This window comes from Centropristis striata, chromosome 8, assembly GCF_030273125.1.
Source record: "Centropristis striata isolate RG_2023a ecotype Rhode Island chromosome 8, C.striata_1.0, whole genome shotgun sequence".
In the NCBI taxonomy this organism is placed as follows: domain Eukaryota; kingdom Metazoa; phylum Chordata; class Actinopteri; order Perciformes; family Serranidae; genus Centropristis; species Centropristis striata.
The window spans coordinates 34,499,305-34,522,311 of NC_081524.1; the positions used below are offsets into that span (position 1 = coordinate 34,499,305).

A 23,007-nucleotide genomic window follows, 5' to 3' on the forward strand; every position below is an offset into this window, starting at 1 on the left:
CCTGGAAACAATTGGTTGCCTACTTGTGATCAAGAAAGATAACGATAATAGATTTTCTATCAAAGTTTGTAGGATTTTGTTAGGAGAAATCATGAATTTCGAGGAGATCATATTGCAGCCATCTGCTGGCTGACTCTCTGACGAGAGTTTCACACTACACATCGGCTGATAAAACAGGGTAGAAATGGATCAGGGAGGAGAGAGCAGAAGAGAGGAAAGTGCACAAAGGAGAAGAAATGAGATGAGCGGGCAGGGGGCCTGATGAAGCAGCCAAAGAACTCTCACTGGAACATTTTCTCTACTCTCCTGCTGCCTCTCTCATTTTAATCAGCCCCTTGAAGTAATTCTCTGTCCCTCTGAGATGCAGAAATGTTGGAGTTTATACTTACTGTTTTCTATGCTCTTTCTCTCATTGTCATTGCTTTTGTTGTTTCATTTCCTTTGTACACTTCCTCTGTTTTATATTTTCAAAGTTCCTTTTATATGTCCCGTATGTCCTGTCATACAAATACGTAATGAACAAATTTTTTTTTAATTTTTGCTTTCATCTTTGTCTCACCTTAAGGCATATCCTGTTTACAGCCAGTATGTTTGCCCATTAAAAACACAAATATGTCTTTTTTTCTGTACCCACTCAGACAATCAAGCCATCAGACATTGCCACTGTAAGAACACTTGGTCGCCCCCCCCACCTCATCATGCGGATCATGGACTGTGTGCTGCTGCTCTTCCAAAGGCGGGTCAACACAGTGAAGATCGACCCAGAGAAGAACTGCAACACGCCGTCCTGGCAGGAGTCCCTAAAACTCATGACAGCTGGGAACTTCCTGGGCAGCCTGCAGGTACACTCGCCTATAACAGATTTAGTTGAGATTGAAGTTGGGAATAGATGCTGCAGAAGGCCTGCTCACATATGCCCTAAACCACCTTTTTCACATTGTTAAACATGAGAAACATACATTACTAAAGGACCAGCCCCAGCTCCCAATTAACATAGAAATAATATTGTAGTCAAAAGTATCCTGCCTTAAGGTGCTACAAGTACTTTTTAGGAGTGTTTCAGAATGTTTTATACTTTTTATATTCACATTATACTCACTTTTCAATTGAAAAAAAATCCACTGTTGTTGTTAAAGTTACCTGTTGTGTATGGGAAGAACTTTGGTTTGTTGCAGTAATAATGACATCAAGACTACAGGCTACATTTGAAAGGTTACTTGTATGCTCTTCTGAATATGATTTTAAAAGTTCAGAAATACATATTTGTGCACATTTGATTTATATTACTTGAAAAATAAATGCCAAGGTGGAATTATTTAGTCATGATAATGTGTAAAATGGGCACAATCAGTATGAGGACATAATGTGGTTTTGGATTTCCCTGCTCAGATTTGAATCCATAACAATCCACAACTTTCTTAGATTTGCCTCAACTTTTACTCCCCTCTCATTGTTATGTTCTTTCTGTCTACCCACCTCTCTCACCGTTTTTCCTGTTATTTTTTATTTCATCTCTCTCGTCACCCAGCTACACCAGATCTTTTATCTTACCTTGTGCCCCTTTGTACGTATCTTTTATCTTTTTGCTTCCTTGCCTTTTTCTGTCTGCCTCTTTCTCTTTCACCTACTCCTGCACAATCTTTTTTTCTGTTCTGTGTTGTGTTCCTCTTAGATTTCTCTCCCAGATTTCTGCATATGAGCTGTTCTCTCTTTTTCATCTGTAGCTTTCACTACCTGCGCTGCTTACAATCTTTACCCTTAACCTTCACCACAGCTCCACTCATCATTTTTCTCATTTTGTTTTTCATTTCATATCATTGTTTTTAAGTAACAGAGGCTGTTACTACAGTGCTTTTTTTACAAGTTGTGTGTGTGGTAAATATTTATATTCTCTGAGTACATGTACTGCCTGAAATGTTTTTTCCCTAACCCTCTCTCCCTCTTCAATCACCACCACCTCTCTTCCCCCCTGCCTGCCTTGCAGCAATTCCCCAAAGACTCCATTAATGAGGAAATGGTGGAGCTGCTGCAGCCTTATTTTGACATGCCCGACTACAACATTGAAACAGCCAAGAGGGTGTGTGGAAATGTGGCCGGCCTTGCATCCTGGACAAAAGCTATGGCCTCCTTCTTCTCCATCAACAAGGAGGTTTTACCCTTAAAGGTAAGAAATCGAACACAGCTGTTCCTTGGTGCAGCAGAAAGGTCAAACAGCCACCCTGCTTATTGATAATATGTGAAGTTAAAGATAATAGGTAAAGTGAAGCTCAATAGAAGTCCACAAACATGCACAATGACAGCCTCTTAAACTCTCCCTTTTACAAACGCTCATTGCAATACACCTGTCATCGTTATCCCAACAAACAGCAGCATGCACACACTTGCACACACACACACTCCCTGGGCAAAGTCCATGGTCTTCCACTCGGATGAAAAAGAAACACTTAAAGTGGATGTTGTTTCTCTGCAGAAGTGCCCCAGGCTACTGAATACAGCACAGACTGTGCCTGATATGAAAGGGATTTATTCATATTCCCACATTCTGGCAGCAACAATTTGCTGATGCTGTAAGGAATAGAAGTGCCCAAAAAATTTCAGACAGACAGAGAGAGAATCAGGCTTTTATCCATTGATCATGAGCATACAAAAATAAAAATCGGATGCATTTCAAGTCAAGTTCCCAGGGCATATTTAAATTTAATCATGTTAGTACAAACCCAAAAGTATAAATAATGGACGTAGTCACCATGACGTCACCCATTGGTTTGTGGACTGCCCGCTGGAAGCATCGAGTTCAGCGTTACACTCGTCGCCTCTTTCTTTTCGTCTGTCGCCATCTTGTTTTTGGAAACTGGGAGCAGACCATATTTGGACTGGGGAGGAGCGAGAGGTGGATCTATAGGTGGATCTGACTGACAATCGAGGACACTGCACTTCGACACCCACATCTACACCAGCTGCGGCAACTTGACTGCACTTGGCTGCTAGCTTAGCATGCGAGTCATTGCTAATTCATGTTAGCATTAACTGTAGCATTAACCGGGATGTTAATCAAAAAACAAAAACAAAATGTACGTTACTCACCTGAAAAAATTAACACTGACTCCTTGGAGTGTCTCCATTTTTACTGAACAAAATGTTCAAATAAACATTAAGTGAAAATACAGTGTGACCAAAAACACGGACAACGACAAACAAGTTCACGGCTCATTAAAAGTACACAGTGCCGTGGATACGCATTGCCTTTCTTCTCTCCTGATGATTGTCATGAGAATTTTTTTTTAGGTAATAAATCAAGTGAGAAGTTGACTCATTCTGTATTGAGATAGATAGGACTGAAATTCTTCTGCAACTGCCATCAGCGACCCCTTTTTGGTGGAAAAAGATCAAATTCAAAAGAACAAATTAATTATAATCTATTCTATCTATCTACCAGTTTAGATCACCCCCTATAGAGTTTGGTTGCTCTGTGTGAGTGAACATCAGAATATTTATATTAAGATCATAACTTACTCATCTTTATCTAATACTTTAGACAGCATTTTAATGTTCATTTATATATATATATTTTTTTACCAATCTGGTCCTTGCATCAGCAAAAGCTAAAATCAATAAAGTTATGCCAATGTAAAGATGTTAGATAAAGATTATGCACTTTTTAAACTCCACTGCCCTTTAACAACAAAGTAAAATGAGATATACTGATTATTATGGGGCTGTGTTTACATCGAAGTGACTGACATATCTTTTTTATATTCGAGCTGCACTAATTAATGGCTTCTTTGCACCGGCACGTTATTGTTTTGGTCAGTATTTATTTCTTTCTCCGAGGAATTATTAATGCCACACACAGCAGAGGGGAGCAGAGCAGATTCTGTACAGAAAATCCTCGATTAATAAGGGGCAGCAACACACACACACACACACACACACGCACACACGCACACACATTAAACCCTGGGATTTCAGGCAAACGTCCCAAATCCTTTTTCTAGTTTGACTTCCTTCCAGTGTAGTCTGCTGATGCATGACGATCATTTAAAAGCTTCAACTCACAGAAAGCAGTTATACTTTTTGATTGTGTTCACTAAAACTTTGCCTAATGATTACCTCTGCTTTCCATTCGTGTACTGTGTTGTTCTTTTGTACCTGATTTTCTTCCCTCCTTACCAGGTCTCCTTTTTTTATTTATTTTGCCATCTGCCATATCTCATTTCCTCAATCCTGTCTGCCCCTTTTGCCTCTGCTCACCTGTTTTTTCCGTCTCTGTCCCCTTTCCTTGTTTTTCCTCTCGTCTCCCCCCTTTCTGTCTCTTTTATTCACACATCTTCTGTTTTTCACTTATTCTCTACAACCTCTATGAGAACACCCTGCCTCTCCTCTTTGATTCCGATATTTTGCTTTAGTGTGTAACACAGCCTGGCAAATTGATTTTCTGGTTTCCAGCTCAGTGGTGGCTTCCCTTTAAGCTGGCCAGTCAGACTGTCAGACAGAGATGCAGTTGGACAGACAGACAGGGGTAGTTCTCTCAGATGTCAATTAATATTTTAAAATATTCTGCAGACTTCCTCTTTCCCAGGCCACCCAATCGCAATTTTACATACTCACAACTTTTCTCTAAATCTCTGTCTCTAAATCTCTGTCTTTTGCAATGCTTTCTTGACACGCCAAGCTCTAGCCATAAAATTTCCTCTCAGCTTTCCCTCTGTCGGCCTCAGACTCCCTTTCTTCCTTCCATGCCCTTCTGATCACCCCTCTGTCACTTTATTTCCAGTTTCTCTATCTTCCTCATTTCCGCTTGCAAATTTCTATTCTTGAATCTCCAGTTTAACTCTTAATCGAGCCTCTGCATCTGTGATATCTCTTTTGCATCTTTTAAATCTACCTACAAATATTAACTTCCTACTACAATTTAATCTCAATACTCTGGCTTGATTTGAGCCAAAACATCTCTCTAACAATTTTTTTTTATTATTATTTAGTCTCTTGTGTTTTTCATAGTGCATTCCATGCAATGCTTTCTTTTGCTCTCCATATAGAGAACTGTCCCCATTTGTCTTGTCAATAAAACACTCTCTCTTACCACCTTTTCTCTTTCTCTCTCTGTTTCTGTCATATCATCCGGTCTGCTTCTCTTTCATCTTATGTCTGGTTCTCTGTCTTTCTCAGCACTCTCCCTCGAGAACTGACCACGAACCCTGTAGGTGTTCTATGTGCAATAAAAGCATCACAGCTCTCTGTCCCTCTCTTCCTTTCCTTTTCAGGCTAACTTGGCAGTGCAGCAGAATCGTCTGGCCATAGCTAATGTGGACCTTCAGAAGGCTCAGGCTGAACTGGATGCCAAGCAGGCAGAATTGGATGTGGTACAGGCAGAGTATGAGAAGGCCATGATGGAGAAACAGGTCAATAGCTTTCCTTACTTCCTTACTAAAATTAATATGGTATTGAAAAAGATAGGAATCAGTTCGCCTAACAAAAACAGGAGCAGTGTGTGCTGAGAAGAGTCTGAAATGATCATGTGATATAATGCAGATGTGAGACTAATGATGATTCTCCAAATTTTTATGCCATTAGCTTTTATGTGAAAAATATTTGATGCATGAGCTACCTTGCACAAATGGGTGACATTTTTGCAACTTTTTCTCTTCTAAGACTAATTTTACGAACATCAGATAACATTCAGCTGGACATCTAGTGTTAGCCTCCTCCACTGAAGCCTGTAATATAGTGAGAATTTACAATATTAATTCTGCTCAGCAGAGATTTAATAGCACATGCAATTGCAATACTTAGAAAATGGAATCACCAGTTTAGATCCAGGCTCTCTTAATTAATTTTCTGTTCAATATGATTGTTTGAATTCATATAGTTGGCACAGCTTGTCTCTGGGCTTTATTGATTAAATTTATAATTTCATAGAACGTTGAGATTTCATTCCCTGTCTCAGCTCTCTCCTCTTCTTTCATAGTAACATTACTTTTCTTCATCACTTACCATATACTTTTGCATAAGCACAGCCTTAAGCATTTTATCCATGAATGGAAATAGAAATTAAAAAAGGGGGTCAATGAAATGTGTGGAATGGCTGTACTTAAAAGCTAAATGAAGTCTATAATTTGTATCTTGACCTGTTCATATTTGTTCAAGCTTTTATTGTGCAGCCTCATGCCATTATTACAAGGTTGTGATACTTAAAAAAAGTAATGTAAAAACTTTCATCAAGCTCTAACTTCCTATTCATGTTTTAACATTATGATTACAATAATACCGACATTTCCAAACATTTTAGTGAATGAGTTGCCCTTTTGATAAACTCAAACTGATTCACAGAGGTGGATTGTCTTTCTAAATGCAGCCTGTAATAACCTGCAACAAAATCAGAAAATAACTCAACCTGAGTCATAGTTTAACCTTTTAAATGAATGTAACCAACTCCACTGGTACACTGTTAGTGGTGTGTGCAAGTTTGGGAACCTTTTTTGCTGTGTGTGTGTTTCGTCATCCGTACTCTCTGTTCTGTGTTAAATAACAAGAAGTAAATGGAGCAGTTTGTGCATCAACACTTGCTGATTAGTAAATCTGAATAATCCATGTGGACTCTTTTTATAATTTTGTGATTAAGAGAGGAGGATGGAAGGGCAGACAGTCTTTATTGATGAAACAGACATTATTGCTATTGGGCAAACAGGCTCTTTATTGTCAGCAAGCAACTGATAAAAAGATAATTGAGAAAAAATGACGTTAAGGTGCTGTCAAATATGGTAAACATACTCACAAGAAAATATAAATACATCTGTCCAATCATTAGGGGTCATCGGGCTCTTGAGCCTGCAAACCTTACCCAGCATGCAAAAGGCAGCTACCTAACACTGCACACACATTCACACCTACTGCAGTTTAGTCATAAAGAACTTTATTATTTCAATACTGAAATGAAAATGCCCTCTTTATCCACAAAAAACATACTTGATATTGGTATATATGTGCACAGATGTATAGAGAATAAGAGTTAGATGGATGGATTGATGAAGAGGCAGTTAGAAGGACAGACAAGTAGGCCAAACAGCACATCAACACACTGACTTGTTTGTCTGCCCTCCATTCCAATCAGACCCTGCTGGAGGATGCTGAGCGCTGCAGACATAAGATGCAGACAGCATCCAGTCTCATCAGTGGCCTCGCTGGAGAGAAGGAGAGATGGACTGAACAGAGCAAAGAGTTTGCAGCCCAAACAAAACGCCTTGTTGGTGGGTTTCAAACTGGCTTTTCAGAAACTAGGGCATAGAATAAAATGTTTCTGCATAACATAATGATGATACATGCTCTGTTATGAATAACACTGAGGAGAGTTTTTTTATGTGGTTTGTGCATTGTTGCTGGAATTTACGCTATTTCTATTGGATAAACAGAAAAATAAGTAAATCTTGAATTCTAAATGTATAATGCCGGCAATGCATACTAATTATTGTAATTACAAACAAAGTATACATTTAATTCCAAATGTACTCCTAACAGTAAAGTTTGACCACTAATTATTAAGCATAGCGGAGGAAAATGGATGGATGGATGGACTTTTTTATTGCATTTACATAACCTGCCTTAGCATGGGCTGTTTTCTGATTGTGCTAGCAGACTTTTTTTTTATATTCAATAACATATAACCAGTATTTCAGACTTCAACTCTTTGTCTTTCTGTCCCAGGTGACGTTCTTCTGGCCACAGCGTTCCTGTCATACTCTGGCCCCTTCAACCAGGAGTTTCGTAATCTCCTGCAGAATGATTGGCAGCGGGAGTTGAAGCAGCGTTGCATTCCATTTGGCAACAACCTCAATCTGACTGAGCTGCTCATTGATTCACCCACTGTAGGGGAGTGGAACCTACAGGTCAGTGATGTATTTTAGTAATTACTGCCAACTAAATCAACTGTTTTAGTCCATATGAATGCAGTATACACAGTGTGATAATTCTATGCTGTATCTGGGATAGCTAGATAAGAATTGCATGTTTATGCACAAGCCAACTAGACAAGCGACGTTTTTATTTGTATTTATCACACAAAATAAAATGAAAAGTGACGTTTCTCTGAGAAACACTGTTGTTGTTTTTTCTTTTGTACAATGAATTCATGATGTTATAGCCCTGAATGTAATAGTTATTTCATTATTAATAATTAACCACATTTTTTGTCAAATAATTGTAATAAATAATTCCAAAGAAGTTTGGACATTGTCTAAAATGTAAATAAAAGAGAATGCAGTATTATGCTAATACTTTTTGACATGTCACATAAAAACAGTATATTTTATTTTCAAATTGATAAACTTTACACTAACTAACTTTAACTTACTAACCCTTTTGCAAATATACACTGATTTGATTCCTGCTTTTATTTATGTTTGACAGTGTCCGAATTCTTTTGGAATCAGTTTGTAAGCAAACACTGGAAAGCAAAATAAAATTGGTTACATTTAAGTCAAATTTTTAAAATAAAGTCATAAATCAGCTGGAATTAATAAAAGTCAGGATTGTGCCGTAACCAGTCATTTGTCTTACAGGGGCTCCCCAATGATGACCTGTCCATTCAGAACGGCATCATTATCACCAAAGCTGCTCGCTTCCCTCTCCTTATTGACCCCCAGACACAGGGAAAAATCTGGATCAAGAACAAAGAGGCTAGGAATGAGATGCAGGTTTGGGACTTTTTGTCTTCTGTTGCTTTAAAATATGTGACCCACTGCTGCTACATTGTTTAATTCATAATGAGGCCTTACTATTTATTAACATTATGCAAGAACAGCAACAACATTTGGGGACACTCATGTATCACTTATGTAGAAATACATACATTCAATTGAAACAAACAAACAAAAAAAACACTCATAAATCTTAAATTAAACCACAACCACCTTATGTCAGTATTTCAATATAATTACTTCTTTTATCCCTCTGTTTCTACCAAATGTATTAAGAAATCAAATCATTTTTCCCTTACTCATCTCCTGTGCCAGTTTTTGTAATGCATGATTTCGATTTAAAATCTTGTCATTGCTTGAAATAATATGTCTTGGTCATCAGTCTCTGCAGTGTACTGTTTGCCCCTAATCCCTTTTCATTGCCCAACATGCCATTTCTTGAAAAAGTACTGCAGAATTGTGCAGACATAATAAGACCAGCCAAGGTCACTGGCCCTGTTAGGGGCAATCTCTTAGTCGAGTGAATGCATTCTGCGGTCTTATTATGAGTGTTCTGAAGACGAATTTCCCCAACCAGAAGGTTTAAACCCTTTCCATAAGTGACCTCATCAAACAACTGTATTTATATTTATAAGGTTTTCTAAAAATGGCTCATATTTAAAAGTGATGTGTTATTAGTTTGACAAGTCACATTCCCTAGGCAAGGTTGGTCTTTCTGTCTTAGGATGAATTAGGGAGAAGTCAAACATTTATCTCTTTCATTTGACTGAATCAGATTGTTCTCACTGTCTGTCTTACAAATGTGTTCATCAGTCTGCTAGAAACAATTTGATTGCTGCTGAGGTAAATTGATATGGTGATAACTTTAATAGAATCAAATCATATTTTCTTTATGTTGCACAGAACTTTGAAGGTCCACCTCAATTAAACCCAGACTGTTGTTAAAAGACAAAAAAACATGTGGACATGGGACTTTGTTACAGCTGACCAGTGACCACTGATGCAGGTGCTGGATCCAAAAAGGAAATGCTTCCAGCTGTAATTTAATTTTTATATCCATATATATTAATAAAGCTCTCATATTTTCATCCCAGATTACCTCACTGAACCATAGGTACTTCAAGAACCATCTGGAGGACAGCTTGTCTCTTGGGCGCCCCCTTTTAATCGAGGATGTAGGGGAAGAGTTGGACCCAGCACTCGACAACATCCTTGAAAAAAACTTCATCAAAACTGGCTCCACTTACAAGGTAACATGGCAGAAATAACCCTCATGTACCAGATTTTTCTTGGTTAGAAGAGTGTGAAATGGGAAGGTGTGTTTCGCATGCTGGTACTTTGCCAGATCCCCTTTGCCATGCCAACTGTCACACCTGTCCTGACACAGGTTGATTAGCTCTGGCAGGCGAAAACAGGAACACTCATCCTTCACAACATGGGTAGTGCTGGTTGCAGATGGAAAGGGTCTTTGATTTCTCCAGCCATGCCAGCTGGTGCTGAATGCAAATTGTGGCCTCTTTTGACTTTTGTATTGCAGGTATGGATACATCTCGTAGAGCTGCATTGACAGAAGTGCACTACTTCAGTTTATTTTTATACCTATCAGTACCCAAAAAACATATTTCACAACTTAGACTTTCAGAAACAGGTTTTTTTTTCTGCAAAATGGCTTCTTATTTGCTTCACTTACTAACACTCTCGAACATAACCATGAGACCTGAGTATTTACTTTTGTCCCTTTAATTAAACGATTGTAAAATATCAGACATGTTACAGGCATTATGTATTGCCAAATTGATTCAGCTTAATAATTATCTGGATTGAGTTACTGCTGTTAAAATTGCAGTTGACGGGATCAATAGTAATAATGGAAAATTCAATTGGAGCAGGAGTGATTAGTAAGGTGTTTTTTCCTGAAAGTGAAATTTGTTTCTGTGCTTTTTAAGGTAGCTGTGTTGTATTTTCAAAACCTATGTGTGATATGAGAAAAAATATTTCAATATCCAGAAAACCAAATAAGGCATTATAAGACAAATATCCACATTGATGAGATAATTGTACGAGCACTTAAAGCAATTTTAACTGAAACCTTAATCGATGAACATAAAAATGTAATTCATTTAATATTTCTACCATGGCCAGTCTAATGAATGAGTTGTTAATGGCTCATTAAACACAATTACAGCTATAGAGGGTCTCACTGGGTTTAAGAAACTACATTTCCTGTTGATGGGAAATTAAATCTAATATTGGGCCTCCAGTCTGATAGATATGTTTTGCTTTTGCTCATTTCATTTGAGGCTGAACACTGAGAAATAGACCACTCTGCCTCAGCATCCTCATTTCCTGTTATGTATTATTTGAACTGGATATTTTTAAATCTGGAAAATTGCAGAGCATGGTCTGAATGTTTTTTTTTAAATTTAGTTTCAATTTAATTTGCCAAAATGACAGACATGTGACACAAGCTTTGGATGTGAATTCTAGGTATTACAGGAAATATAGTATTGTGCATGACAAGGAAGCACTCTAAATTGGTCTCTCTGCCATTAAATTGGTGTGAACTTTCCAAAAAAACATTTTTATTGCATACATTAATGTGTTTTTCTGTGCTTAGCAATAATCAAAGTTCTTTCGAAACCTGCGTGTGTACTTTTACTTTTGTCATCCAAATAAGCATAAACCTAAGTTATTGCACTTTACATTACAGCAACAATGGATTTTTGAATTCTTCATGGCGATCCTTCTCTCTCACTGAAGCACACACACGTATGAACACACAGAAAAAGTAATTCACACAAAATGTAAGAGGTTGCAAGAAAGAGGCAGAGTGAGTCTGCTTCAAGGCATTTCTCTCTGTCTTATTATCGCCTCTCAACTCCTGGCTCCAGCTGATGCTGGTTATTCAGCAGCTGACGCTGCAGCTGCCTCCCTCTGTCTCACACATGCATCAAACAAACACATGCAGGAAACACACACACACACACACACACACACACACACACACACACACTCTCTCACACTCACACTGTATGGTGATCACAAGTTATGGTAATGCAGATTGCACATTAAACCAGAAGTCTCTGCCCTAGCTATTGAGAGGTCCGATTAGAGGTGTGTAAACGCTCCCTCCCACCATCTCCTGAAGAGTTTTATTCCTATTAATATCCTGGTGTGAGGAGGAAGTGAAGGTGTCTGCGACCGACAGCTCCGGGGACAAACTGCCAGATGGATAATTAGAAATTATACTGCCATGAGTAATTAAATGCTGATCAGAGTAATTACAAGATGCACACAAGCAAGCACATGCACACACTTACACAGTGTAAGTGTGAGTCTGTATATGTTGGTGTAAGTTACACCAACATATACGGACACCGGAAATGTTTGACAGCAGCTGCATCTGCAAAGTGTTGGCTGACACCAGGATACCTTTATCATTTTTGTCAGTATGGCCTTTTCATACAATTTCAAAGACAGAGGCTGAAATTAGTGGCTGTCGTGACATGTTACGTTATACTTATGTATGTGTTTACACTAGGTTTCTTGTGAAGCTGACTTTGTGGTCTTTATATTTGTGTCTTTTCATTCTCTCTATCTTTAGGTCAAAGTGGGTGACAAAGAGGTGGATGTGATGAAAGGCTTCCGGCTGTATGTGACCACCAAGCTGCCTAACCCAGCTTATACACCCGAGATCAGTGCCCGAACCTCTATCATCGACTTCACTGTGACCATGAGAGGACTTGAGGACCAGCTGCTGGGGAGAGTCATCCTGACAGAGAAACAGGTAGAGTTGCTCTCAGAGAGAAAATGGTAGCCACTGTAAATATACACGATGTATATAACATCATTGTTAATTAGTTTGTTTAAATTTCAGTATATTACCACGAAAAGGATGTGCCTTAGATCCTTAATTCCTTGAAAAGCCCTCCAAGGCCATTTAACCAAACCCTCCCCACTGTGTACCTCATTTTCTCTCTCCAGCAAGCACAAACTGTGTGGAAATATAACTGGGGGGTTATTATCACCCTTTGAATATAGAACACTGCAATCATTACAGCCCTGAGACACAGATAGTGTGAAGATCCAACCGGCAAGAAAAAAGGAGTGCACACATGCACCATTACCAAATATACACACAAAGACACACATCTGAAGTTTCACAGGCTTCATTCATTCTGGGCACTAGAAATGCATTATAAATGCACCCAGTGCATTGATTATGACTGTGAAAAGACTGGTGCTACTGTGGGAAGGCCAATGTCCTGCTGGTAATGGCTGCTCATGAGATGAAGGTTTTATGCTCAGCGGGAAAAGTGGCTTATTATCTGTGTACTAAATATGGATTTAATCATAATGACACTAAAGCTACTTTCTCAGCTGTAAAACCCACCTCTCCACAGTTCATGCAGCATCATCAAGCCCAACATCATCATTTAGTTAGTGGCTTTTACTCTATCACAGGTCCCGTGTGTGGGCTGGGTGATCAAAAACAAAAGTTCAATGCATCAACAATGTTTCTGAATAGTGACCAAATTAATCATGAATATGATTTTTGATACTGCAGTAATATGATGGTGGCACTAATTTAGAGGGTGCCCTCGAGAAAACCTTGATAGTGACATCGAACACAAAAAAAAAAAAAATAGCCCAAAATATCAAAGACAAGATGAGCTCAAGTCACAGTCAGTTTCTTGGCCATATTAATCTCAACACTGTTAAGGCTTGAAATCAAACACACAGTTTCAAAGAATCTTATATTTCCCATGGGTTTGCTGTAGATGACGGTTTTGGTTCATGCTATGAAGGACTACACTTCCTTTAATTTATGGAGTGTCTGAAATTCAGAGCAGTTGTACTGCATGTTACTGCACTCAAAGACATCATATTTGTCCTGTTATTAGAGATGTTTCTTGTTGTTGTTTTCACAATATCAATATTTAGATTCAAACTCATAAAAACGTGCCATAAAAAGACTAAAATGCTGTTTAGCTAGTTTTTTTTCATGCAGATGAAAACAGTACACGCTGTACTGGTTTAAAACATCTCAGTCAATCATACAATAGTGGTAACTTGTACTTGACTACATGACTGTTTAACCCTGCTAATGGCTGGATGACTGTGTCAGTTGGACCATATGTCCGCTAATGACCAGACTGCCATGACATTTGCTCTGGATAACAAGATCAATCCTACATGTACTTTACTTTTATCTTCTAAGCCTCAACTTCCAGAATTTCACAATCTAAAGGGTATTTGATTTGCTATCTGAATTCATGCTCCCCAGGGTGTAAAGGGTTTTGATTTTAATGGTCATTGTGTCCATGCTACAGTTGTGTAACCTGTATGTACGAATCTATGTGTCATTTGTGTTTTTGTGACACCAGGAACTGGAGAAAGAGAGGACGGACCTCTTGGAAGATGTGACATCTAACAAGAGAAAGATGAAGGAACTAGAGGACAACCTCCTATACCGACTGACCAGTACACAGGCAAAGAAATACAACAACTGTTTTATTTTTTTTACTGTTCTTTGATTAAAAAAAACTGTTGGTGTCAGATATGTTAATCTGCAGTTACATTATATTTGTACCTTTCAGAAATGAGGTCATCCAATGGAAGAATATTTTTTTTTAAAAGTAACACATGAACATCTGTTACAGCCATGGGTAATGTTTCCATTTCCATTCATCTTCTGACATACTCTTGGAAATATGTCTCATTATAGGGTTCACTAGTGGATGATGAGAGTCTGATTATTGTCCTTGGCAACACCAAGCGCACAGCTGAAGAGGTCACTCAGAAACTACAGATTGCTGCAGAGACTGAGATCCAGATCAATGCTGCCAGAGAGGAATACCGACCTGGTAGGTCATGACAACTGGCTCAAAGACAGAATTGATATTTTTGGGGGGTAATTTACTCTGGTTGGTTACAGTGTGCCAACCAAGTTCAGGTTCAATCACACAAAACTGATTCATTTACAGTTTATAATTCAGCTCCAGCTATGACAAAATGGACATTATCCAAGAGAACATTTGCTCATCACACACCACCACACATCCCTTTAAAACAGATTGAGTTCATAATAAAAAGTTCTGTGCTAGATATTGTAAAGTTAACAGACATTTTTATCAACATTATCATCATTTTTTAAAATCATTTTTTTAAATAATAATTCATACTAGTATGTGACAGGGCTTTTTGTAAAGAGACACTTTTTTTATTTGTAAAAAAGAGGCTGGAACGTCAACAAACACCTCGGTTATAAACTGAATGCTTCTTTTGCCGTTGCTATAGCAATTTTTGTGTTTGTGTGTGTTTTCAGTGGCCACCAGGGGCAGTATCCTGTACTTCCTGATCACAGAGATGAGTATGGTGAACGTCATGTATCAGACCTCTCTGAGACAGTTCCTGGGACTTTTTGACCTTTCTCTTGCTAGGTGAGAATGCTATAAGGCATTTTTTTTCTCTTAAGGGTTAAGTGTCATCTTAACCCATAAATCGCATGCAATCCTGTGCAATTCCATTCAATTCAATTCAATTCAACTTTATTTATAGAGCGCATTTCATGCACAAGGCAGACTCAATGTGCTTCACAATGTATACACATAATTACAGTTAAAAAAAACAAAAAAACAACAACAAAAAACACAGAAAAAACTAACAAAAATCGATTACAAATTAATTGAAGAGTGCAGGTAGACAAGCTGTTCCATATTCACCACATATACACTTACTTACTCACACATGTGCACCCATGTCATCCTTTGTCCTCCAAAGCTGGCCCACAAATGTTGCAGCTCCTATTGGGATTTGTAAAATCTCAGTGGGGGTCTTGTTTATGTTATTGGCATTGTGCATTAGTGCTGCTGGACCACTAGGTGCATTTTTTAGGCAACTGAAACTGATTAAAACTCACAGGTGATGCCATGTCACCCTTTCCTAGAATATTCATTCCCATAAAAGGGCAAAATGTTTTACTTCAGACAGCTCATACTGTATAATTCAAGTGTTTTAAACCCAGTCAGGTCCAATCTGTGGCCCAAAACCTTCCTCATTATTTCCCCATTACGTGTCTATTATTTCCACATTTACACGCAGTAACTGCTGCAGGAAAGAGATGCTGCCATATGTCATCAGCAATGTTCTAATTGTACACGGAGCACATTTTAACAGCATGATGAAAAGAGTGAATTGCCAAGATATATTTTTAGTCTTTGTCTAGTTGCTTATATCTTCTAATAACAGCACTCCTCTTTAAGCTACCTTTGGTACAGGGTTTATGTTGTTGTTAGTGATCTATATATGTTACAAGTTTTCATTTTTTTTACATTGTGTGGGAGGGCGGGTGAAGATCTGTGTAGTGTTATGTGTGGTTGAAAATCTAGGAGATAATGAGAGAAATGGGAACTTCATGTCAAACAGTGTTTTGGAATTCCGAATCACACCAGCCAAGTCCAATTCAATATAAGACTGCTACAATACTTTCACACAGCACCAACAAATATTGAATATAATTAGCTACATGGACGTAGTTTTTGTTGCAGGATATTGGATTAAATTACTTATAATTGAATAGGTATTCCATTTCAATGCCTCTGCCTCTTGTATATGAACCAGCCTCTCCTTAAATACAATTTACAAATTAAAATCATTAAATTAAAATCATCATGAATGTCTGTTTTCTATATTTGCTTCTAATAGCTACCCATGGAATTGCCAGGATTTAAATATTTTTTTCATCATGCCATACAACTAATTATCTCCATCTTCCCATTATCCTTAATGGCTTGGAGAAGCGTTCGCATAATTTACTGTTACCAAGCACTACAGACACCCTGAGCCTCACAATTAGTACTATTTATGCTCAAGTCAACAAACCAAAATCAAGCATTAACCAGAAGGTTTTCCAGTCTGACCATGCTGTAATCTCAATATTAGTTTAGGCAATGTGACATTATAGCTGGAGCTCCAAGAGGCTTATAAGCAGAAAATGTAATAAAACTTTGTGGCCTCTGCTATGAAATTCTACAGGTCTTCCAAAAGCCCGATCACCAGCAAACGGATTGCCAACATCATAGAGTTTATGACCTTTGAGGTGTATAAATATGCAGCACGGGGCCTGTATGAAGAGCACAAGTTCCTCTTCACTTTGCTGTTGACGCTGAAGATTGACATGCAGAGCAACCGGGTCAAACATGAGGAGTTTCTCACACTCATTAAAGGTAAGAGAGAAATGTGAATAATGTGCAGTATGCACATACATGGACAGGATGAGTGAACCTTGGAGAAATGAGAGCTGACTTCTGGCCTTCTTTGCATTTAGAATTATGTGTGACACAGATAAATTGGATTTAACAGGTTCTTACATACAGTGCCTTGCAAAAGTATTCATACCCCTTGGATGTTTCATCCTTTTGTTGCTTTTACTCATGAAATCATAGTCAATATAATTTGGCCTTTAAAAAAAGAATTTGCAAAAAAACCCTCTTTAATATCAAAGTGAAAAGTATTCATACCCTTTAAAGTAACTGTAATAATTCAACAAAGTTCCAGCTAGTTGATGCAGCAGTGTCTCAGTTAGTGAAATGGAGATCACCTGAGTGCAGTTGATGTGTGTCAAGTGATCGTTGTTAAAAAAAAAAACATATGTCTGGGAGGTCCAGTCTCTGGTTCATCACTATTCCTGCTACAATTGTACCATGAAGACAAAAGAACACTGTACAAAGAAAATGTAGCAATTCATTTCTTTTGAATGAATCGCTCTTGGTGCAGTTACTTTTGCTTTATTTCTTGGTATTTCTTGCCAGCATGGTTCTCAGGACAACTCAAAATACTAATTGATGCTGATATTATGTCTGATACAGAAACACTCGAGAAATACTAATTCACATGTGAAACATGTGGTTTTGTTATCAAGTCCAATAGTGGTGAATTTGAAACATCTCAGCTGAGTTTTAGTAAGCCATTACTGAAACAAAATCAACTGAACTATACTGAATATTTCAAAATAAAGTATTGACAGTATTAGAGTTAAGCTGCTGTAAAACCAGGAGTACTATTTGAATAAAGACGGAATTAGGAAGAAAATGTTTCTTTGGCTCTCTGATTCTTCACCTGTGTTATATTCATAAGTCTGTTATGTCTCATATTCTGAAACTGATTTGTTGTGTCAGTACTTAGAATAAATAGGATTTTGAGCCACAGAACATACACTGGCATACCGAAAACCTGTGTCCATAGAGACTGCCTTCAAATCACAACATACAGAGAAGAGAAGCTACAAGTGTTGTTATACAGCTATGATTCACCTCTAAACAGCCTCAAGGCCCTTTGATGAAGTTGCACTAAAATTGCCATCTACTTTCTGTAGGTGTTGTCTTTCATTTACTTTCCAGAAAGGTTTTTTTGCACCGAATCACAAGGTCCACACAAATTTCAAACATATTGGTATTGTAGCAGTTCACTGAATCAGAAATATGGAGCGCTCCTTACCGCAGGGATAAAAGCCAGCTATAGCAACTGGCAAGGCCAGAACAGACAGTCTGCTACAAGCATGCAGCTTCACCATCTGTTAGCTCCAACCTGCTGAACATTGACTCAGTATGACTTTTGTGTATATTTTTCAAGGTTGTGTTTTCACATTTGCATGTATTTAAAGCACTGATCCTGCTCATTTTTTGCATTTAAATATAATATTTTGTGCAAACATTTTATTTCTCATTGGCACTTCTTGTTTGTGTGTATCTGCCAATGTGCACGTGTGTGATCAAGGAGGTGCATCCCTGGACCTAAAGGCCTGCCCTCAGAAACCAGCTAAATGGATCCTTGATATGACCTGGCTCAATCTTGTAGAGCTCAGCAAGCTGTGGCAGTTCTCTGATATACTGGATCAGGTACAACACACACACACACACACACACACACACACACACACACACAAATATGATGCCCTGAGTTGTATGATACCCTTCTTTAGCTTAGACTTTTGTCTAGTGCAGATAGTGGTGCTCATCTGTCATGTGTTCCTCACACACACCTATCCTGGTCTCTAGGTGCTTATTAAATATTTTTCACAGCTTTCCTTTGCTCTAGTAAGCATGTCAATATCAGTCTCATCATGTCTCGCTTCATCTCTCTCTTTTATGCACATACACACACACACACACACACACACACACACACACACACACACACACATACAGACACACTCATCACGATGGACTGTCACTTACACATAAGTACACACACTCTTGTGGGTGACTGACAGCCTGGTGGCTCCCATGGAGGTAAAAGCTCAGTGCTCTGTGAAATGAGTTTAGTTTGGAGAAACTTCCAGTCAATTACTTTTGGCAGAGCAAATGTACGTACACACACACACACACACACACACACACACACACAAATGAATGTGTGTGAGCACCCTTGTATTCCCTCACACGCACAAATACACGTGCATTTTTGTGTGGAAGGGGAACAGGGAGAAGTGGATTAAGAGTTCTTTGTTTAATGAAATCAGTCTTCCCAGAAGAACAAGGCGAGGGCAGGATTGTGATGGCAGTCCACCGAGAATAGAGAGACAAAAATCACAGAAGTCACCCTTTCTGACTCTGTCTTCAGCCTACAGACAAACTGTACAACACACACAATGCAGATTTTCACACATACTACACACAAACATCAGATTTAAGCAACCATGTTAGCTTTGTTGTTCAAGAAGTTCACTAAAATCCCAAGCCAGACATTTGCGAGACATAAATGTGTAACATTCTCTCCTCTATCAGCAACTACTGTTAATGTGCTCTTCAGAAAAGCACTGAAGCGCTTAAATGAAGTGGAGCTGCTTGGTGGCTATTAGACAAAGACAAGAAGCTCTCAGTTGTGAATCTGCTATACTATATGAATGCAAAGCAGGTGGTTGCTTCACTTTCCTAAATAAATAGTCATTAAAGAGGACACAATTCGTTTCAAAATGACCCACAGAGTCATTCAATCAAAACATAACTTCAAGCTTTAAGTAAAGCAGATATAATGACGATGTAAATTCCCTGAAGAAACTGTCAGCTTTCTGTTTTAAGCTGATTTGCTAAACATCATGTAAATAGGAAGGGTTTTTTTTTTGTTAGAGAGACAAGATTTCCGGTCCATGTATCTGATTTTACTGGGTTTCTAACAGGTTTCTGCATATGCATTATTCGTGAATTCAGACAGGAAAGGTATTATTAGTGAAAACATTAATCCTAAAATCAAACTTAAATCAAAAATAACTACTAATTTACTTACTAAAGGAGAAGAAAGAATTATTATGTCCAGTCAGTTGGTTTAACAGCTAAACATTAGATTTGTAAAATTCAACATCCTGTCCACGTCCTTTCCACGTCCTGTCATCTGTCCTAATGCTAAACACTTCAGGCTGTTTAACTGCATTACATATCACTAATACATGACAGGGTTTCAAAAAGCTGATCAAGGGTAAACCTGATTACGGGCCAGCTGCATGTAAATAACAGTTATACAGTAACCAGTTTATTGTGGTGCATGCACTGTAAGCACAATCTCTGATTTCCTGCTTTAACCTCATTTTTCCCCAGTAAACTGGTTTCCTGCATGCATGTAAACACAGTGATTAGCAGGCTATGTGATGTCACAGTACACTTATATGCATATGTTGTGCTATTAAGCATTATTATGACATCTTGAAAGTACATGGTGTTTTAAATGGATTCAATACAAACTGCTTTCCAGGCAATTTGCGCTAAGCACAGTGCAACAAGCATCAATTCAGGACCTCATGTTTATAATTATCTGAGTTACATGATGCATTACATGATGTGTCAGTCTGTGTTTTTTGTGAAGTGATTAGGAACAGCCTGTGTTTTCTTGTTGTGTAAGTTTTGGAGAAACAAAGAAAAGACAAAAATAATAACAATCAACACCGAGATATGCTGTGCAGGTACAGAAAGTACAGAAAGCCGCATGTTAATCATGTTCCTTAAGCGCATTAGGATGATTTGGACAATTTGTGGTGTGCAACTAGGAGAGTGCACAGTGAATACATTTCAATATTTAACAGAAACGTAGGGTACTCTAGATCTTAGCTTGACTATTGATAGATTTAATTCTGGTGCTGCTTTGACGATCACTCTGTGCTTGCCTGCGTGTGTCTGCATGTGTAGAATTTTTTCTAAGATCTTGTCCTTCTGTCCAGATTTGATGTAATGGGGAGCAATGAAAGGTTGTCAGGTGAAAGGACCTGCCTGTGTGTCCCTGTGTCAGCATTGTTTACACATCTCTTTCAGATAAGTCGTAATGAGAAGCAGTGGAAGGCATGGTTCGATAAGGAGGCCCCAGAGGAGGAAGTGGTGCCAAACTCCTACGACCAGGCTCTCGACTGTTTTAGACGCCTGCTCCTCATACGCTGCTGGTGTCCTGACAGGACCATCGCACAGGTTAGAAGCAAGGTTATTATAGTTAACGAAAACTAACGAAATAACGAAAACTAGAATTGAAAAAACATTTTCGTTAACTGAAATAAAAATAAAAACTAGAGTTTTTTAAACAACGATAACTAACTGAAACTGTATTGTGTGGTTACAAAACTAATTAAAACTAACTAAAATTATAGTGAAAATGTCCTTAGTTTTCGTTTTGGTCAACTTTTTTCATTCATAATTCAGTGTTTCTATTTGAACATGCAACACATGGTAAATATGTTTACTGAGACTGTCTACACTTGAACCAAAATTCAAAACACTCGGAACTGTAAGAGTTAATAACCTTATTGGGGCTGAGATGGATAAACCAAAGGAAATAAAGGCAAAATTTATTATTACCTCTTTGAACCTGGCACCCAACGTATAGCCCATTACCAAAAAACTAAAACTAACACTTAAACTAATAAAAACTAAACTAAAACTAAGCATTTTCAAAAAATAAAAACTAAACTAAAACTAGAAAACTCACTCTAAAAACTAACTAAAACTAACTGAATTTGAAGACAAAAATTCACAACGAAATTAAAACTAAAACTAATGAAAAATCCAAAACTATTATAACCTTATTTAGAAGAGACACATCTGTGTATTTGCTCTGATGTCCTGAACACAAAGCTATGCTGGTTCACAATCAAATTTCACACAATCACAGTCAGCCTTATCACAATTAATTTGTTTCTTCTTTCATAATGAACAGTATAGATAGTGTAAGTCCAATCCCCACAGTTGCTAAGTTACTGATTTTCAGCAGTCTTACGCAATCATACTGTAACTTAAGTTCAAATGAATGAATTCCCATGAAACAAATACAGCAGAGAATCCTAAAGCAGTATGTTCTTACTCAATTGATGGATCAGGGTTGGAAAAGAGATGCTGGTTTTCTTGTATTAATGAGACTTGGGTCAGCGAAAAGTAAGAGTCTAAAAATCTCCTAATCTACAGTGATATCTCCCTTGGCCAAGTCTATCCTTAAAGGGAAAAGTGGAATACATTTAGTGAAACAGCTTTCTCTCTGAATCTTCACTGAGCCTGAATATCTACAATGGCTAATGGACACTCACTTCGTACTGATGGGTAGTTTTTTGGTCCACTGCAGACGAGCCTTGGAGTGGAATTTATTTAGTTGCACTCACAAACAATCCAGCAGTTGTCCCTGTCTGACCTCTGGCAGCAGTCTTCACTGTTGACTGAAAAGAGTAAGCCATGGAAAAAAACCCACTTTGAACTATACACTCAGTTCCCAGCCTTCCAGAAAGTAAATGTATTTCAATATTTAGTTTCAACTTGGCCTGCATTATGAAGCAGTAAACAAACATGTCTACTTTGCCTCATTACTGTCCCCTTCTCCCCAGGCCCGTAAATACATAATGGATGCAATGGGTGAGAAGTACACCGAAGGGGTTATTCTCGACTTGGAGAAGACATGGGAGGAATCAGACCCGCGAACGCCCCTCATCTGCTTCCTGTCAATGGGCTCGGATCCCACTGACTCTATCATCGCGCTAGGAAAAAGGCTGAAGATTGAGACCCGATATGTTTCCATGGGACAAGGACAAGAGGTCCACGCCCGCAAGCTTCTGCAGCAGACCATGGCTAATGTGAGTCAGTGGTGTGAGCTTACTGCTATTTTTGCATCATTCCATGCAGCAGCAGCACAGTTGTTTCATGGAATATATTGAACGAGACAGGAAGGCGCTCTTTCTTTGTTTCTAAAATGTCTTCAGGCTCTCTGATACCTTACAGGCGGACTAACCTTTTCAGGGTTCGCTGTTCACACAAACTATAAACAAAGCTTTATTATCTTATTATTCATCCCC

The 23,007-nt window shown here is 38.3% G+C and overlaps 1 protein-coding gene across 1 annotated transcript in view; it reads left to right on the forward strand.

Moving 5' to 3' along the window:
• dnah5 (dynein, axonemal, heavy chain 5) overlaps window positions 1–23,007 on the forward strand; it is a 97,952-nt gene that overhangs the window by 60,903 nt on the left and 14,042 nt on the right. Inside the window, exons 65-79 of the mRNA XM_059338345.1 lie at window positions 639–842; window positions 1,985–2,164; window positions 5,265–5,402; window positions 7,112–7,247; window positions 7,702–7,883; window positions 8,556–8,690; window positions 9,788–9,943; window positions 12,298–12,480; window positions 14,081–14,185; window positions 14,422–14,560; window positions 15,022–15,136; window positions 16,731–16,921; window positions 18,471–18,592; window positions 20,996–21,145; window positions 22,543–22,788. Of these exons, the coding sequence (XP_059194328.1) occupies window positions 639–842; window positions 1,985–2,164; window positions 5,265–5,402; window positions 7,112–7,247; window positions 7,702–7,883; window positions 8,556–8,690; window positions 9,788–9,943; window positions 12,298–12,480; window positions 14,081–14,185; window positions 14,422–14,560; window positions 15,022–15,136; window positions 16,731–16,921; window positions 18,471–18,592; window positions 20,996–21,145; window positions 22,543–22,788 (2,382 nt within the window). The remainder of the gene's footprint in view (window positions 1–638; window positions 843–1,984; window positions 2,165–5,264; window positions 5,403–7,111; window positions 7,248–7,701; window positions 7,884–8,555; window positions 8,691–9,787; window positions 9,944–12,297; window positions 12,481–14,080; window positions 14,186–14,421; window positions 14,561–15,021; window positions 15,137–16,730; window positions 16,922–18,470; window positions 18,593–20,995; window positions 21,146–22,542; window positions 22,789–23,007) is intronic.